The 16334-nt window shown below is 38.5% G+C and overlaps 1 protein-coding gene across 4 annotated transcripts; it reads right to left on the reverse strand.

Annotated features, from left to right (window-relative positions):
- Positions 1-2712: 2712 nt before the first annotated feature.
- LOC118341820 (arfaptin-2-like) lies at positions 2713-8900 on the reverse strand. Of its 4 annotated transcripts, none has more exons than XM_035680215.1 (10): positions 8691-8900; positions 8383-8491; positions 7478-7586; positions 6961-7023; positions 6318-6404; positions 6063-6166; positions 5603-5824; positions 5366-5523; positions 5067-5241; positions 2713-4204 (listed from the first exon to the last, which is right to left on the reverse strand). In XM_035680215.1, exons 2-10 carry the CDS (start codon positions 8479-8481, stop codon positions 4049-4051), a joined length of 1173 nt encoding a protein of 390 aa, XP_035536108.1. In that variant the 5' UTR covers positions 8482-8491; positions 8691-8900; the 3' UTR covers positions 2713-4048. The 4 variants fall into 4 exon arrangements, with proteins under 4 accessions (XP_035536108.1, XP_035536107.1, XP_035536109.1 ...); XM_035680214.1 differs by having other exon boundaries at positions 8604-8900; XM_035680216.1 differs by lacking the exon at positions 6961-7023 and having other exon boundaries at positions 8604-8900.
- Between the last annotated feature and the right edge of the window lie 7434 nt (positions 8901-16334).

The raw sequence follows: 16334 nt of genomic DNA on the forward strand, positions 1-16334 counted from the left end.
TGGAGGTGGGGGAGGAGGTGGAGGCGGTGGTGGTGGTGGCGGGGGTGGCGGAGCGGGAGGACCTCCTGGTTGCATCTTTTGTCAAGGAGCTCTCAGCAGGTTTGGGATGCTATCATGGTCTCAGTCACACTTACAGGCAGGATTAAAGCCAATAAAGAATTTGCAGTGAAACAAAAGCTGTTCTGAATGACTGCGCTGACTTGTCCAAAATGTTGTCAGTTAGGATGATGCATTCAGACTGAAAGAGGGTGGGGACAGAGTTACCTTTTATGCTATGACTGTATGCAATAGTGTTTAGCAGTGGATAAATCATTCACTTTCTCCACAGTAGGCCTACCCTAAAACGAATGACTAGTGCTGTAAAGGGTTGTGAAAACTTATGACAAAAATACAAATAATTTACAATACACTTTGAATTATAATACGGAAGTTACTCCAGATGTATTTCAATACTCACAAATTGTTATGGAATTACTGGGAACTTTACGAGGTACTATAAAGAAAAAACTATAGAGCATGTTAAATCCAATCCACTTGAGTTAGTTACTCAAAGCTAAGGCAATAACATTAGGTTATGTGAATCCCAAAAAAATATATAGTTTTAAATACTAAAGACCAAATTGTAGCTTGTAAAGGCCTAGTATTATTCTGCAGCCTTAAAATATTAAATATCTTTCTATCTATCTATCTATCTATCTATCTATCTATCTATCTAGAAATTACTACTTTTGTTTGTTAATATACTAATATTGTTGTCAGGTACACATCAAGAAGTAAAAACACAACTTACCTTTGTTCCTGATTCATCTGCTGCCCTATTATCTTTGTTTCCTTGTGCTCTGTCCTCACCCCTTCGTCGGCGTGTTCACCATCAGTAGAGACTGACAACAGCCTGGATAGCGCAAGAAGAGAGTGTCGAAACTACCTGCGCGCAAACGACACGCCCAGGTAACTCATGAATGTTCACGTCAGTCCACCTTCCCAGGAAGTCTGGAGTTGTTTTGGCTCGTTGGCTGGAGTTTGTGTCCGCGCTGTGTTTTCTGCCCAGCTGTCATGAACTTATGTCAGCAATCCGCTGGGTTTATAGACTCCTCCAGGGTGATTAACGTCCTCACTGATAGGGACAGAGAATTGATTTCTTAAAGGTGTTTGTAGAATGCTCGGCTTTTACCATTAGCCCGAATAAGCCAAATTATAAGAATACAGCAGTTATCATTTTTAGAGCTGCTGTGATGGATAGCCTCATTCTTATTTAATTTATCAGCAAAAATGAATACATTTCGGGTGAAAAAATTAGTAACAAGCTAAATAGGCTCTATGGTTAAACATTAAGCCATTTGACCAGTTCACACAATGTCATTTGTTTGAGTGCGGACTGGTGGTCAGACTGGCCTGGTCGATCAGCAGCAAGCACTTCAACTCTGTCCCAAATATGATAACACCCTAAATACATTTGTATGCAAATAATTTGGTTCTCTACTATCGAATAGTGAGGGAAACTCACAGCTTGAACTGGACTTCCTGCTGAGGTTTTTTATTATTATATTTTTTATATATATTTATTTTTATTTTATTCAGCTTTGGCTGTATAGATAAATTCAGAGAAGTCTGAAGGGAGTGACAATAAGGAATGCATTCACTTCTTAAGATAGTCAGACCAAATGTATGACCACTCAGCTGTGTATCATTTTAAGATAAGTTTAAAATTCAGACACTATACTGAGTTACAGTTTAACAACAGAGGAGATTAGTGATGTGTTTACAGGATCAATTCTGTGTGATAATCTGTCAATCAGCTTTTGATCTGAGAGCATTCAAAGCCCTATTCAGATAAAATTGGGTTTATTGGGAGGGGAACTAGAAAAGGTAATCATCATGAAAGCATGTGATTTTAATGTTGTTGTATTGCCATATTGGCTGCACGCACCTAAAAACACATCCAGCTTGTTTAAGCTACTGTGAAAATAACAACAGCCCAAACTAGTCTAGCTTTATTCAACATTTCTCAAGTCCACTTAGGCTAAGTCAACATTGGTAGTGTGGCAGAATAGATAAGAAAAGTACTCCTTTCATCTGGTTCTTGAATAGGTACTAAAATGTGTATTGTAATCTAGAAAATCCGTGGTTTCACATGTATCCAGTATTCCCATTCACTGTATTGTCATGTACATAAGTAATCAGAATGAGAATCAGAAATACTTTAATAATCCCCGTGGGGAAATTACTGGTGCCGTGCATATTAAGTATACAGTGCCTAAAACTAAATGGTAAGAGCTGAGGTAGAGTAAATGAATACAGTAGGCCACAGGAAGTGATGTGTATTTGTCCAACTCATCACGTCTACGGTTGACAAATTGACTGACGCACACTTTATGACAAGGTCTAACTGTATGGGCAACTGTAAACTAAGTTTGCAAAGTCCTGTTATTAATGCTGGAGTAAGCATTAAAGTTAAGTAAACTGAGCTGTAATTTACTTAGTCTTATCTCCAAACTGAGTTGACTTCATTTCACTATGAATTCACAGTATTAGTGGGTAGTGACACTAATCATCTCATGCAAAAAAGAAGTGTCCCCAACAGAGGCAAAAAGAAAAAAATGCTGCCAAAATCACATAAAAATACTGTTCAACGATCAATGTGCTTTAATGCACCTTGCTACAGTAACATAAAAAAATGATAAGTCATGAAAAACAAGTTAGAGATATATCAGATTGTATTATCATGTACACAATTACTGGAGCCATACATGTTACATATATTGTGAGTTTTCTGTACATAAATGTGAGAGCATCCCATATCCAACTGATCTGTGTCAACCTGTCAGTTAAGTGAAACAAAATATCCAGCAGACTTTATTGGAAATGCAGAACAAGACAAGGACAATCAGCTGACTAGAAATGTACATAACGTACAATGTTATGTTACAAACAGATTGGTAAATAAATAACACACAATAATTAAAATGTACTCATACATTCTGTCCTAGAAGAGACATTGAAATTCGTATTGTAACCTAGAATGCATGTGGTATCATATTCTTAAGACTTTAAGAAGGCTGTTCAGTTGCACACTGGCGCCTCATATTGAAACATAATTAACCAAATAACCACCAAGCCATGTATTGCATTTTGGTTTCATGATTCATGATAGTTGAGATGTTTGTATTTATCATCGAAGCATTGAATATATGGATTGATGCTGAGTTATGAGTTTTACACCGGTTTGTGAGGCTTATTTCCATACGTAAACTGAAGTAAACAAGACAGATACTTGTATTGTAGCTGTGCTGGATTATAAGGACAAACTGAAAGTAACTATAATTTGGGAGATCAAACTAATTGCGGACTGTATATTAGGTTAGAGAAAATCACTATATGCACTATATATGTTTTCCCTTCTATGCATGTAAACTGTAAACTGACCATTCAGGCAGGTATTCCACAAAGCAATATTAGAAACATAGCTGGATAACTTTGAAAATGATGCTATATCCTGATTTTAATCTAAAACAAAATTTAAAGAATATATTTCAGTCATGCATACTCAAGAAAAATCAATACAATTGCAGAGTATATTTCATAACACTTTTGACATTATCCCACTAACTTGCTAATCTGATTTGTGGAATTCCTTCAATGTGATATACTAATATTAAAGACAACGCTTAAGACAAACATTAAAAAAACAACAAAAATAATGCATGTGCAAAACTGCCAAGGGGTATCTCCACAATAGAAGATTATACTGCACATAAATAAGAAGTGATATCCATGTAAATGATTGTGCTACCTAAAGAATACGAAAGTAACAAAAGATCATTTTGTGACTTAACGAAAATTCTAAATACAGTTGAAATTGTTGTTCCATCTATAAGCAATACTGAAAAACATTACAAAAGATATCATGTTTTCTTTTATCACTGGAAGCTACTGCTCCTAAATTATAATCCTTTACGCATTTAATTCTTGTCCATCTAACCACAACGTCAAGTTCTTCACTGACCAGCGTGTCACTGTACATCTCAAACAGCTGAACCCTGAGTCCTCTTTACTGCTCCTCCAGCCAGGACGGCTTGTCTGATCCTGGGGGCTTTAACTTCACATTGAACTGTATAAGAGTTTGTTCCAACTGCTGCTGGTTGCCAGCAAAGTAAGCTGAGATAGCATTATGGAAGAGAAGCAGCTGCTTGTGCATTACCTTCACCTAGAAGAAAAAAGAAAAGGGACATTTTTCCATTACAAACACAGTTTCAAGTGTTTACAGGAAACACAGCGCATGGACATCTATTAAGATGACATTTACTAGCTGCTCAGATTAGTTTCTGAGGAATCAACTGAAAAGCAACTTGCATATTACATTCCTCTAAGATGTATTCCCAAGGGTCAAATACACTTTTTAAGATACTTTAGACTGATTTTAATCTTTCATCATTTGAAAAACTGCCAACATAAAACAGAATGTTTTAAACAGTGTGGGTCACAGTTCTGGTTATAATTTGACAAAATTGAGGCACTTTCTCTTTAGTGTTATTACTGTAATTATCTACAACAAGAATATGTTTGTGTCTGTGCACAAAGAAGTCTGCCTGCTTCCTTTAGTTTGACCTAGTCTGTCTTACTTAACACTGTAAACTAGGCACCACACAAATCAGTGTGATGTGAGAAAGCAATGACAGATTGGAATGCATCACAATGTCCATTTATTCCAAAAATGATTTCCCAATTTTTTCCTACTTTCAGAAAGCCGTCTAAAAGCAATTTTTAGAAAGTGTTTTTTAAGACGTAACTTAACACATAGCTTACAAGCAGTGTTTCACTGTCCTTGCTGGTTGACAGTTTTTTTACCTCTGACCACAACCAGCATCACTGATGCCTGTGGTTGGGTGTGGTCAAAAGTGTGTAACCACACCCAACAGTGAAGCCATGGAGTCCGGGAGTACATCTATACATCACTGCAGCAGGGTGAGAAGTTAAACTACTGGAAGTCATCCGAAACAAAGTTTTATGAAGTGTTAACTTGCTTTTTTATTGTGCCGACATTTCAAAGAAAAATGAAAACCACAAACCTTGTTTTCCTCCAGGAATTTGAGTTTGATGGTGACATCACTGCGCAGCCTTTCATATTTGTCTCGGTGGATCTGGTAGTCATGCTGAGACATCTCAATGCGGACCATGGCAGCTGCATCCCTAGGGCCCAAACTCAACTCCTCCAGATCAGAACGATAGGCATCAAACTCAAGTCTGCGCGCAAAAACAATCCAGGCTGTCATAGGCTCTCATTTTCTAGGTGATTACCCTACAGCAGTTCAGAGGTTTGGAGAATTTCTATCTCTCAACTCCTAAAGGGGATGTCAGAGTTTGTTACCTTGCGTTTTCATACAGCTTAATGGTCAACAGGGTATCCTCCATTGTTTTGTTGACCAAGGTGTTGACACTGGACACAAAGAAGCTGATGGCACTGAGCAGAGCCTCACCATTCTTACACAACAGCTTTTGTGTTTCTGCATTATACCCAAACTCGTCCTGCAGAGAAACAACAACGTTTTAACTGCTAACTTAATTTTCATGTCACGTCACATGGGGAGCTTTGGTAATACTGTACCTGCAACTCTGGGGACTTCTGGCTGAGGTCAGTGAAGGTGTCTCCTAGAGCCTGTTGTGTCTGCACCATGCTTTGAAAATGACTGGTGAGTGCAGTGGCCAATCTTAGGATGTTCTCATACTTGCTCTTGGTATCTCTTAACACGTCAATCTGAGCCTCCAGTTCCAGGTCTACTGTTCGTGAACCTCGCCCAAATCTCTCTGAAAACATCTGCTTTGTACACTGCATTGTGGATAAAAACAAGGATTACATTAAACCCAACAAAAATACATACATGTAGCCTTTTTTATATAAACATAATAGAAGAACTACTAAAGATTGCTATCACATTCACAGTTTTGGTATTACTATTACATACACAACTGTATGGGGGTAATGCACAGGATGGATAGTACAGACATATCCATTTTATCAGCTTTAGGAAACTGAAAACAAAGTATCTACACACAGTGCACAATACCTTGTATGTGTTTATGCCCCATTTCTTTACACTGTCCAATTTCTCCACTGCCACACCACGAGAAATTTCTTCAGTGGAATTACTCGTGTTAAGGTTCGACGACCCTAACGCACAAAAAAACAACAACAATGTAGACTCTAATGCATCTTATCCTATCAAAGTTTACAAGACAGACGTTTACAGAAATTGCACGGATCATGGCAATGAGTGAGGACAGTGTGGACATGGTGGATATGGTGATGATCCTGGTGATACCTGGATGATGCTCTGTGCATTGGGCAAGTCGACTGGCTGCAGATTGGCTGTTAGGCAGGCTAACACCCCTCGATTTCATGCGAATGTCTGAAATGAGCATGGTGATGACAAAGAGTGAAGATGAGAGAAAGGAATGGAGTGAAATATGTGTCAAAAAAGCTTGGTGGTGAAATATGCAGATAAACAGCAGAGTATGTAAACTGAAAGAAAAGAAGAAAAATGTTAGGCTCTGTGGTGGAGGATACATAATAAGTTGGAGTTAAAAGGGATTTGAAATAATCCTCCATGCAGGTTTCTCATGCAGAATAAAAGGATTTATGAAAAAGATGAAAATGGACTGAAAGGTAATTACAAAGCAATGCCAGTCATCCAAAGTGCATTTTACAGTACAAAAGAGGACATTCTTATTAGACGACAACATTTCAAGTGACAGCCCTATAATGTTATGTTAGTGCATCTCTAATTTTGAAAGCTGCCAGAACATCTCTTGCTGCTGAAGCTGTGAGTTGAAGAGGTACAAGCAAGGTTGCATACAACTCCCTTGGTCAAGCAACACCAAAACCCTTTTATATCGGGCCAAAACAGACCAACATATAAAGGTTAACTTAGAAAACAAGAAAGGGTCGTCAGAATACACAGCCACCTGGTCCTGGTGCAGGGGCTCGTCTTCTGTCCAGATACTCAGGGTTGAAGCGTATTGCAGGCCCTATGAGATATGGATGTTTGTAATATGAACCAGGAGCCCAGAGGTCAGTAGCTCTCTAGTGACACATCAGAATACTAGGAGGAAAAGCTCTCAGTATGGCTTCTTAATGGGGCATTAAGTATTGACTTCTTTCAGTGATTTAAGGATTGCAACAACATTGACAGATCTCTGGCACAGTGCATGGCAGCCATTGGGGTGATGGTGAGGGGTCGTCGGTTGAGCTGTGTGAGCTGTGTGAAGCCAGAACCTGGTAAAGTAATTGGAGGGTAATTTGTAGTGACTGAAAACCTTATTAAACTAATGTACAGTTATTAACGTCCTTTTAAGATATGGAACTCTTATTTAACGCACCTTTAAAATCATGCCATCTTTGGAGAGCAAAAGTGTGTACTGTAAAGAATAAACAGCAGAATAAAAACCTGTAAAGCACAACATTCAGGTTTGCTACCAGTACCTTTGATGCTGCTGGTAGGAATGATGCCCCCTGCAGGTCCTCCATAACCTCCTGAGACAATGCTGGTTTCATTCAGGTTTGGTCCAGACACCATCACCTGCTGCAAATCCTGATTTATAAAATATAAATATGGTTTAGAAGGCAAGAAACAAAATTACATTTTTCCTCTACAGTACAATAAAAAAACTGAGCACCGTTGATAGTTTTAACTTCATTTTTTAAATTATCAACAAGCATCTTTCATCCCAAACTGTTACTATTATTATTATTATGATAAACAGGCATACAATTTGCTGTATTAAAACAATTTAATATGAAACAAGGATAGTGTAAACAAAGGTGTACTGTTTTTTGTTCAAACGTCAAGAAACCATGTAGTTTTCTCATCTTTTTTCAACTGAAACTGAATGATCCCATCTAGTCAACGTGCACACAGAGACTAAACGAACAAGTTGCTTATGTGCTGTTTTATCATTCAATATGGTGACCATTATTACTTTCCTCGCACAGACAGACATATTATTAATGTAGGACAACTGATAGTGCAGCTTTCTTTCTCAGCCCTGTTAGGCTGTATCAGAATGAGAATTGTGACGAGAACTGACTGCTTGTCGTGCAAAAGCTCATATGACTATTAAGCATCCTACCCCAATTATTGTCAGAATGGCTCCCTCTCCCTGCCCTTAACACATCATTCCCAATGCCAGATATTGATGTTGATAGTGGTATATAGCTAATGTACAGAGCTGCAGGCCTGTGCATGGTTAGGTAACACTTGGCCTAACCAGCCTTAGTCCTAGACTGTGCTGTCAGAAAAAAAGGACAGAGAACCACAAACTGAGCATACAATGCCAATACAGATTTAATAGGAGACCATTGTCAGTGAGAAAATGTGACAAACTGACCTGCTCCAGGCTGTCATCCTCTGGCAGAGTCCCTGTGTCCCCATTGCTGTTAATGGGGATCTCCATGGTAGCAGCCTTACTCATGATACTGTCTGCCATAATGCAATCTCTGCAAGACAGCACCAAACACTGACACATGAAGATGGGATCATGTTTGCAGTTTTACAAAATGATAATCCTACAGCCTTCTAATACACATCAACACAACACATCTTGCTTACATTGATGCTAACGTGGCTCGCTATATCAGCGGTGCTGATGTGGCTGGCTAGTGGGCTACTACTTGACAGCTAACTTAGCTTCCTCACCACTGTAGCAACCTGATATTGGAGCCAGGTCCAGTCGTCCGAAAGAGAGAAACAAGCCCTTGTTTGCACAGACAGCAGACTTGAAATGTCAAATACTTTCAACGGTAAAGCACCGTTGTCTTTAATTACAAATCCATGCTTATTTTGTCCTGCAATGTTCACGTTATCTGCCTGCTTCCATGTAATTCAGCCAGAAAATCCCAGCATCCAGCAAGCTAACAGCTTTAGTAGTATCACTTCGAAATAAAAGTTTGTGTGATTTTTATTCTAGTCTAAGTCACATGTCTGGGCTTTAAAAGCAAAGCACTTTGAGTAAAAACTATACTTTTTGGTATTTACTGTGTGTTATTTATACAACTGAGTGGCTGGAAGCGTATGCGGTAAATGTGTGCTCTTATTTTGAAGGATAATACCTTTAACGTAGCATCATCGTCAACACTCCTCTCCTCCCCCGCTCCATCTTCCACGTCGTGCAGTGCTGACGTAGCTTTATCCTAAAACTGCAGTACTATCCTGCTCCTGAAGATGTCCCTAACAGCCCACTGACTAGTAAAAAAAGAAACCCTGACATGTGAGACATACAGTAGGCCTAACTCTTCATCACTAACTCCATTAAGGCGCTGAGTCCTCAAATGTTGTGAGTATTAATCATTAGAGGGAAGGCTGTTGCGTCCTGCCTGTTACATTGATTGCAATATCTCTTGAAATCAAACTGTATAAATACAGTCGTTTGTTTTGCGATGTGAAAGGCCTCGAGATAGACCTCACCCTAGTAAACTGACCACACTTCCAATTATTTGCCTCATTTGTTTCAATCAGGGATGCAAGGGAAGTGCACATGGTCTCCAAATGTAGAAGTTTTTCTGTAATTACTCCAGCTCTGAAGAGAGAAGCAGCCCCTCACACCCCCACACAATGTATTCTCACAGTAAAATGGTTCATTTTCCATTGATGTGCTGGTTTCCTGCAAGTGACATGATTTCCAAACCCCTAATTCTCATGTTGAGAAAACCTTTTCCCCTAATTCTTGCTTCTTCTTCATCATCGTCCTCCCTCTTTTTCAGGCTTCTGCACATGACTGAATTTGACTACTACATCCCTAAGATCAAAGACCACAAAATGTCAAATGATGAAGCTCTGTTATTCATGTTTTTCCCCTTAATCAACACATCAACATGTCAAAAGCTGTTTGGCTCTCATGATATGTGTTCTGCTTTTGATCCTCCTGCCAAAATGAATAGATTTTTCAATGTTGAACAACATTTGTGCATCCAAAACTTTCTGAAACTGACAATTCAACAGGCACACTTAACGTCACGACTGGCCAGGTGTGAGGAGGTAAATTTTAATTTCTCTCTTAAACTGTACTCCTATTTCTTTTTTGTATGTGTAAATGAATGAATACCTTTGAGGAGAGACTGTTCCAAAAGTATGCACCGTTATTCCCGTTTGAACTTTTGAATCACACCTCCATGGTGGCTGACCATTTGGAATAGCTATAGACACTTTTGCTTTATGACCTTGGAAGACAATTTCAAACATACTCAGGCTTTTAAGTACGGTCACATTCGCCTTCCATTTAAGGGAACTGCCCTGCACGCAGCCACAAAAAAAGATGTGATATATGCTGATAATGAATATATATTACAGTTACAGTTGGTAACTCTCTATTCTCTAACACAGTACATCAGTGTTTCTATTGGCCAGCCTTACATCTGCATTGTCAAAGTTGAACAAAGGTGAACTCTGACCTGCAGAGTCAGCTAAAGATCACACATTTAGTGGCGATTGGTGATATGTTTTATAGAAGGCTAGAGTAAATGTGTCTCCACATTTCCATATTGCAAGTTTGTCTTAATACCTTTTGTTGGGAACTTAAGGAAAAACAGTGATTAGAAAGTATCAACACTTCACTTGTGGAGCAAAAAAACAATACAGTTATTGTCAATAGACTGACCCGATACAGGTATATGTTTTGGGTCATAACATACAAGACTTGTCAATCAATGACTATATGTATGTATATTTTTATTAAAAATGTAAAGGTAAGGAGGCTGTTGTCTCAAAGCAAAGTATTACAGTGGTTGGCCAGCTACTTCAGTTCCAGTTTGGTGAGTGAATAATTGAAAGGGTATGTTTTGACTTACCATTTTAAGAGAGTGTCTGACTCAACATCCTTTAGCTCCATTACCTTTGACCTTCACATTATTCATGGGCCACAAACAGCCTGCTGTTGCTGTGGCTTGAATTTTAAAACCAGTTGTTTTGTCTTTTGGAGTGGAGGTAAAGGAAATTATGTGCAGCCGTTATTTACAACCACTGTAGTTGCAATTAGGTACTTAAGACTTATTAAAGCAGAGTTTAATCACAAATTCACTTTTCAGCATGCTGACGTGATAAACATCACAGATGTAGCTTCATAACAGTCAACAGTTTTACATTTTAACAAGGTCAGCGGTGGGAGGTTTATAGTTGTCAACCTCTCTCTACTACTAGAAATTTTAAGACACCAAATTCTCACGCAGGAGAATGTAAATTTAGTGTCGCCTATAAATTTAGAACAAGACCAAATTAAATTTTAAAAGGTCTCAGGCGGGGTCTCCTCCTCGACTGTACTGCATATCACAAAGCCAGCATATGCATGTTAGGGGAGCGTGAGACCTAAACCACAGTGTACCCCTCCCCCTGTCATTTTAGAGAATAGTTCATCTTGTTTTTAATGATCATTAAGCACGCTTCCAGATGTTGGGAGGGAAATGTATCCTCACACAGTCCCCTGTGCTCTGCAGCAGCAAACAAGAGTATTGTAGTGAGACAGAGGAATCGAGAGAGACATGGCAAAGCAGTGCTGCCTGCATCCTTACTCCATGGGAGTTACAAACAGCGCTGATTCTGTACACTATAGATCATATGGAAGTAATTTTTATAGTGTCTTTAATGTGCCATTTCAAACAGTATGTCAACCTTTTCCCCAGTTGGTGGTTCAATCAATGCTCTCACAGAGAAAAAGCAATTCATCATCATAATGGATCCTTGGATGCTCTGAATATGACTTGTAGAATGTCTGAAAAGACAACACACAATCAAGAACAATGCATATTTGTATGCTTCCCCTTTATTGAGTATTGCTCTAAGAGTAAGAGTAATTATAAATGTATGCTTTGAAAATGTTTTGATTAGAAAGAAATGTATAATGACAAGAAGCATTATTTTGGAGTGACAGATGAGTTTTTAAATGAATCTCTGCAGACACAAAGACTTCTTGTTCCATTTTTTATTTTTTGGTATCCTCTTCATTATGAAAGCTTTCATTTAAGAATAAACAGAGCTGTCAAGAGTATTTCTATTATTTAAATGAAATCCCAGACAACTGTGGAAAGTAATATCCTTTCACATGAAAACAAAAACAAAAATAAACATCTTGATATTGTTTAGTAAGTGTGACATATGAAACATTTTAAGTTGTTTTTTATTATCAAAATAGATTTTATCTTCTGTATAAACTACATCTGAGGAAGTGAGCACAATGACGTGTATGGCGTGAGAGCAATGGCCCCCACAATATACAGCCTTTGCTACTGCTCTGATGTTTCCAATTAAATTCACCTGCATAATCAGAGGGACAACCAGTCAGAGGCCGCAAATAAACTGAGGGGGCAATTTAAGAATCGTAAATCCCACAAGGGCTTGTTGGCATTTTCACTGAAGTGTTAAAGCAGTTGTTAATTTTGTTTTCATGAACGCTACCTTTGGTTGGCACACAGAGGCAGCGGTCAGGATATGCACGAAAGGGCAGTTGTTTAGTTTCTCTACACTGTTTACTTACTTTGTCATGCAATTTTCTGTTTTGCAGGTCTCCAGTTTTGTAATCTCATTCATTTTAGTTTCCTGCATTTTTGCAAACCATGAATTAGGACTCCTATCTGAAGGGCTTTGAATTCCATTTTAAATATATAGTATGATTTATACTCACACACTCACAACAACTTTTTAAAGAAGCTGCTATAATGAGAAGTTATAGTATTTCTAACAAATCAATGTGAATGAAATCTTGATTTTGAGTCACAATGAAGCACTTCTTGACAAAACATACCTTGGCAGATGGCAGGATTTTTCAATTATGGCTTTTTTTGAACTGCAAATGGCCAACAAATGCAGAGCAATGTCCCTGATTACTGCTACCTTTCATGACAACAAGATACCCTATTTATTGATTTCCAGAGACGTACCAACCATTTGAAACTTTCATAGTTACAAAACAGCTGATGAGCCAGAAGACTTGGGGTTTACCAGATTCTTGCTCCTCAGTTTAGATTTGTTCAGGCTGCTGCATACACTGTGCTCCTGTAATAGTCCAACTTCTCCAAGTGAAGACAGTGGTGGCTGCTGAGAAAAAAAACTCTATGGAAATACAAGTGTGGGTTTCTTAAAAACATTAAACTACTGTGCAAAAAAGGAAAAAATAATTATGGGAAATCTGTACAAAGCAGGGTTACTTGTGAACATATAACCACATGTTTTATTGACTAAAGGGTAGTTAGGAGAACTTCTTATTTTGACAGATTGTATTACCCTTATTTGAATATGGTCTTTCTTGGAAAATACTACAATATCTGAAACCTTAACCTTGACAGTAACAGATGAACAATGCACTAATTGAGCATCCCAGCAATTTCTCCAATTGACTATATCCATTTTATGGTTCCAGTAGTAACAGTATAAACAAAGCAGCCCACACTATATGTCCTATTCTCCAGGAACTTCCTCTTTCTCCTCCTGTGGGATCCCAAGGTACTAACGTGTCAGCTGGAAGACATATTCTCTCCAACATTTCCTAGGTCTTCAGCAGGTCCGCTTCAAATCAGCCATGCCCGGTACATAAAATGGAGGCCATTTCAGATGACTACTTATAACTGCATTGTAAAGTCTGACAGCACATGGTCAAGGAATGGAGATTGGATTAATCAGGACTTTGATTTGTGGAGCACCTTTTACAGCTTCACCATAAGCAAATCAAAAGCCTCCTCACCTACTATTGCACAGCGAGCAACCCACCTCTGTGGCTGGCAAATTAAGCCAACACGGAAGTAATAAAAACTGCAGTTTTGCCACCTGAGGCTAGCTACAGAAGTGATCAGTCTCCCTAAGGCCCCATATTAAAATGTTCAACTTTACAGCAAAAATAAACATGGTTATAGCCTGGTACAAAAAATGGTTTTGTGATACTCACCCGTTAACATTATATTAAGGATTAAAGTTATACATAATTAAGGGTGAGGCCTCTTTGAGTGACAGGTGGGTGGCATCACAGGTGACTGTTTTCAATAACAGGCTTCAGTAAGTCTACTTCAGCTCCATGTGTTTTCCCATTATTGGATTAGCCGGCAGCCGGCAGAGTCTGGACTGCCAAAATGGTGATGGCCAGAGCCACCACACTTTGAGCTTTCCAACAGCTCTTCAGAAACTGGGTGACATCCCCAAAACTAGCTCAGTTTTTAAGTATACAGTCTATGATGCACAATGTGGTGCACTGGAGAAGACTGTCAGGAACTGCAACACTGCAACTGCTATGCTATTACCTCTGAAGAACATTTACACTGGCCAACTACAAAGAAAGCCAGCTGTATCATAAAAGACCCATCCCACCCTGGGCACTGTCTGTTTGCCCCCTATCCCCTGGAAGAAGGTACAGGACAATCACACACATATTCATTAGGCTATGCACTACACACTTTATCATCATATTGGACTTTAGCAGTCTTTGCACATACCTCCATAATGCTGCTATCGACCACAATGATCCTATTATATCACTTTGTTTTAACTTTTGTCTTTTGCTTTTATTTTTATATTTTACTATTTTAACTTATTAAACTATACTGCACACTGCTGAATATCTGCTAAACTGTTTGTCATTGTTCTGAGCACAATCATAATAAATTATTCTCACCTGAATGAAACATCTTTATCAGCTAGTCTTTGGAGGCTCAATTGGGGCTCATGATCTTTCACTTATAAATGACATGCATTGTAGTGGTCCCTTATTCTTTCTTACTTGCTGTCATTTAATTTCCCTTTTTTCCTATTCATTTAAGCTGAATGTCAAAATTCCTCTTAGCTGATTGGACACTTATTCAGAACCATTCAACTGTTGCACAGGGTGTGGGGACTAACTCCTAAACAATGATTGAGAGCAGCTTGGTAGATTCCCCTCTTGGCCAATCAGGGTGTGACAACATCCATTCTTTAGGGCATAAGAGAGGTGGGAAACTGCACACCCAGGGAATTCTTATCCTTCCTCAATTTAGTTCAGCTCCATTTCTTTGCTGTCTCTTGTTTTCTGATGAAAAGTGATTTTGAATATTCTGAAACAGAAACTTAAGTGAATATTAAAGAACGCCTCTCCACTTGGATACCTGCATCAGGGCAGATTTGTGCAAGTTTTGCTGCCTACAGTCTTTATTTTGTTTATTTTCATTGAAACCCCCTAATACCGCTGTTTTACTTTTTGGAAGAGGCATTTGTTCATTATTGTGGAGGCTTTTTTTTTAATTGTGAAAGTACTTTTTATTATACAGTTGGTTCTTAAGCTCCTTTCCCCTCAGCTGAGACTTGTAGAATCAGTACAACCACAACATTCTAGTTCACTTTGTAGATATACTTGCAGTAAGGTCAAAAGGAACGTGTCATCTGCAAACGGAAAAATACCACTCTAGTGACACAAATTTAGATGCTTTATACTTAAGGTGATTGTCGTTATCTTGTCCATGAATATATTGGAATGGACACAGATCATCCCTCTGAAAGTTTATGCTCATGTTGCGTGAGCTCGTAAAAATGCTCAAACAACCACCACTGATTCTAAATGTACAGGAACCAAATAGATCCTGCAGTTCTTCACACAAGATACTTTGGGGAACTTGGTTGCAAGCTTTTTCCAAATTCACAAAACACATGTAGACAGGATTAGCAGACTCTCATGATGCCTCCATAGCTGAGTGGATAAAAAGCGCACCATTCTGCCAGCAAGAAGGAATCCAAATTGTTCTTTTGAAAAGGTTTGACATTGGCTGGAGTCTCACTGCCAGCACCTTGGCAGAGGCTTTTCAAGGAAGGTGTGACTCCTGGTAAAAGCTTAATCACATCCACCAAGCTGCTTATTGAAATTATGGGCAACTCCATTCATGTTTGCTAATTCAAGTGTCAAAATCTGTGTCATACTGACAAGAGGTTTACACCCAACAATATCCAGAGCATTCAGCATTTCAGGTCAGCTCTTATTTGTGATTAGTGCATTAGTACAGAGCTTTTTAACCACATCAAGGACATCTGCCAAGAAAATGTGACTGTAGAGGATAAGAATAACCTTGTTGTCATATCACCTAATATATCTACTTCATTGTAGATGATGTAATTGATGTAATTTTCAAATGGCCACTGCAAACATTTAAATTCTGTAAGAAAGTTGTATAATACTTACAGATACAGATAACTGAAAGGTAAAATATGTCTAATGTATCTTTGGCTTCCATGATTAATCGCCATGTTTATATTATACACCTTTACAACCTAATGTTAAACAAAGTCATGTCAACTGAAGTTTTATTGAATTTCTTAAGTAAATAAGTATTACACAAAGAAGGA

This window comes from Morone saxatilis, unplaced genomic scaffold (assembly GCF_004916995.1).
Source record: "Morone saxatilis isolate NCDOM2014 unplaced genomic scaffold, NCSU_SB_2.0 Contig8, whole genome shotgun sequence".
In the NCBI taxonomy this organism is placed as follows: domain Eukaryota; kingdom Metazoa; phylum Chordata; class Actinopteri; family Moronidae; genus Morone; species Morone saxatilis.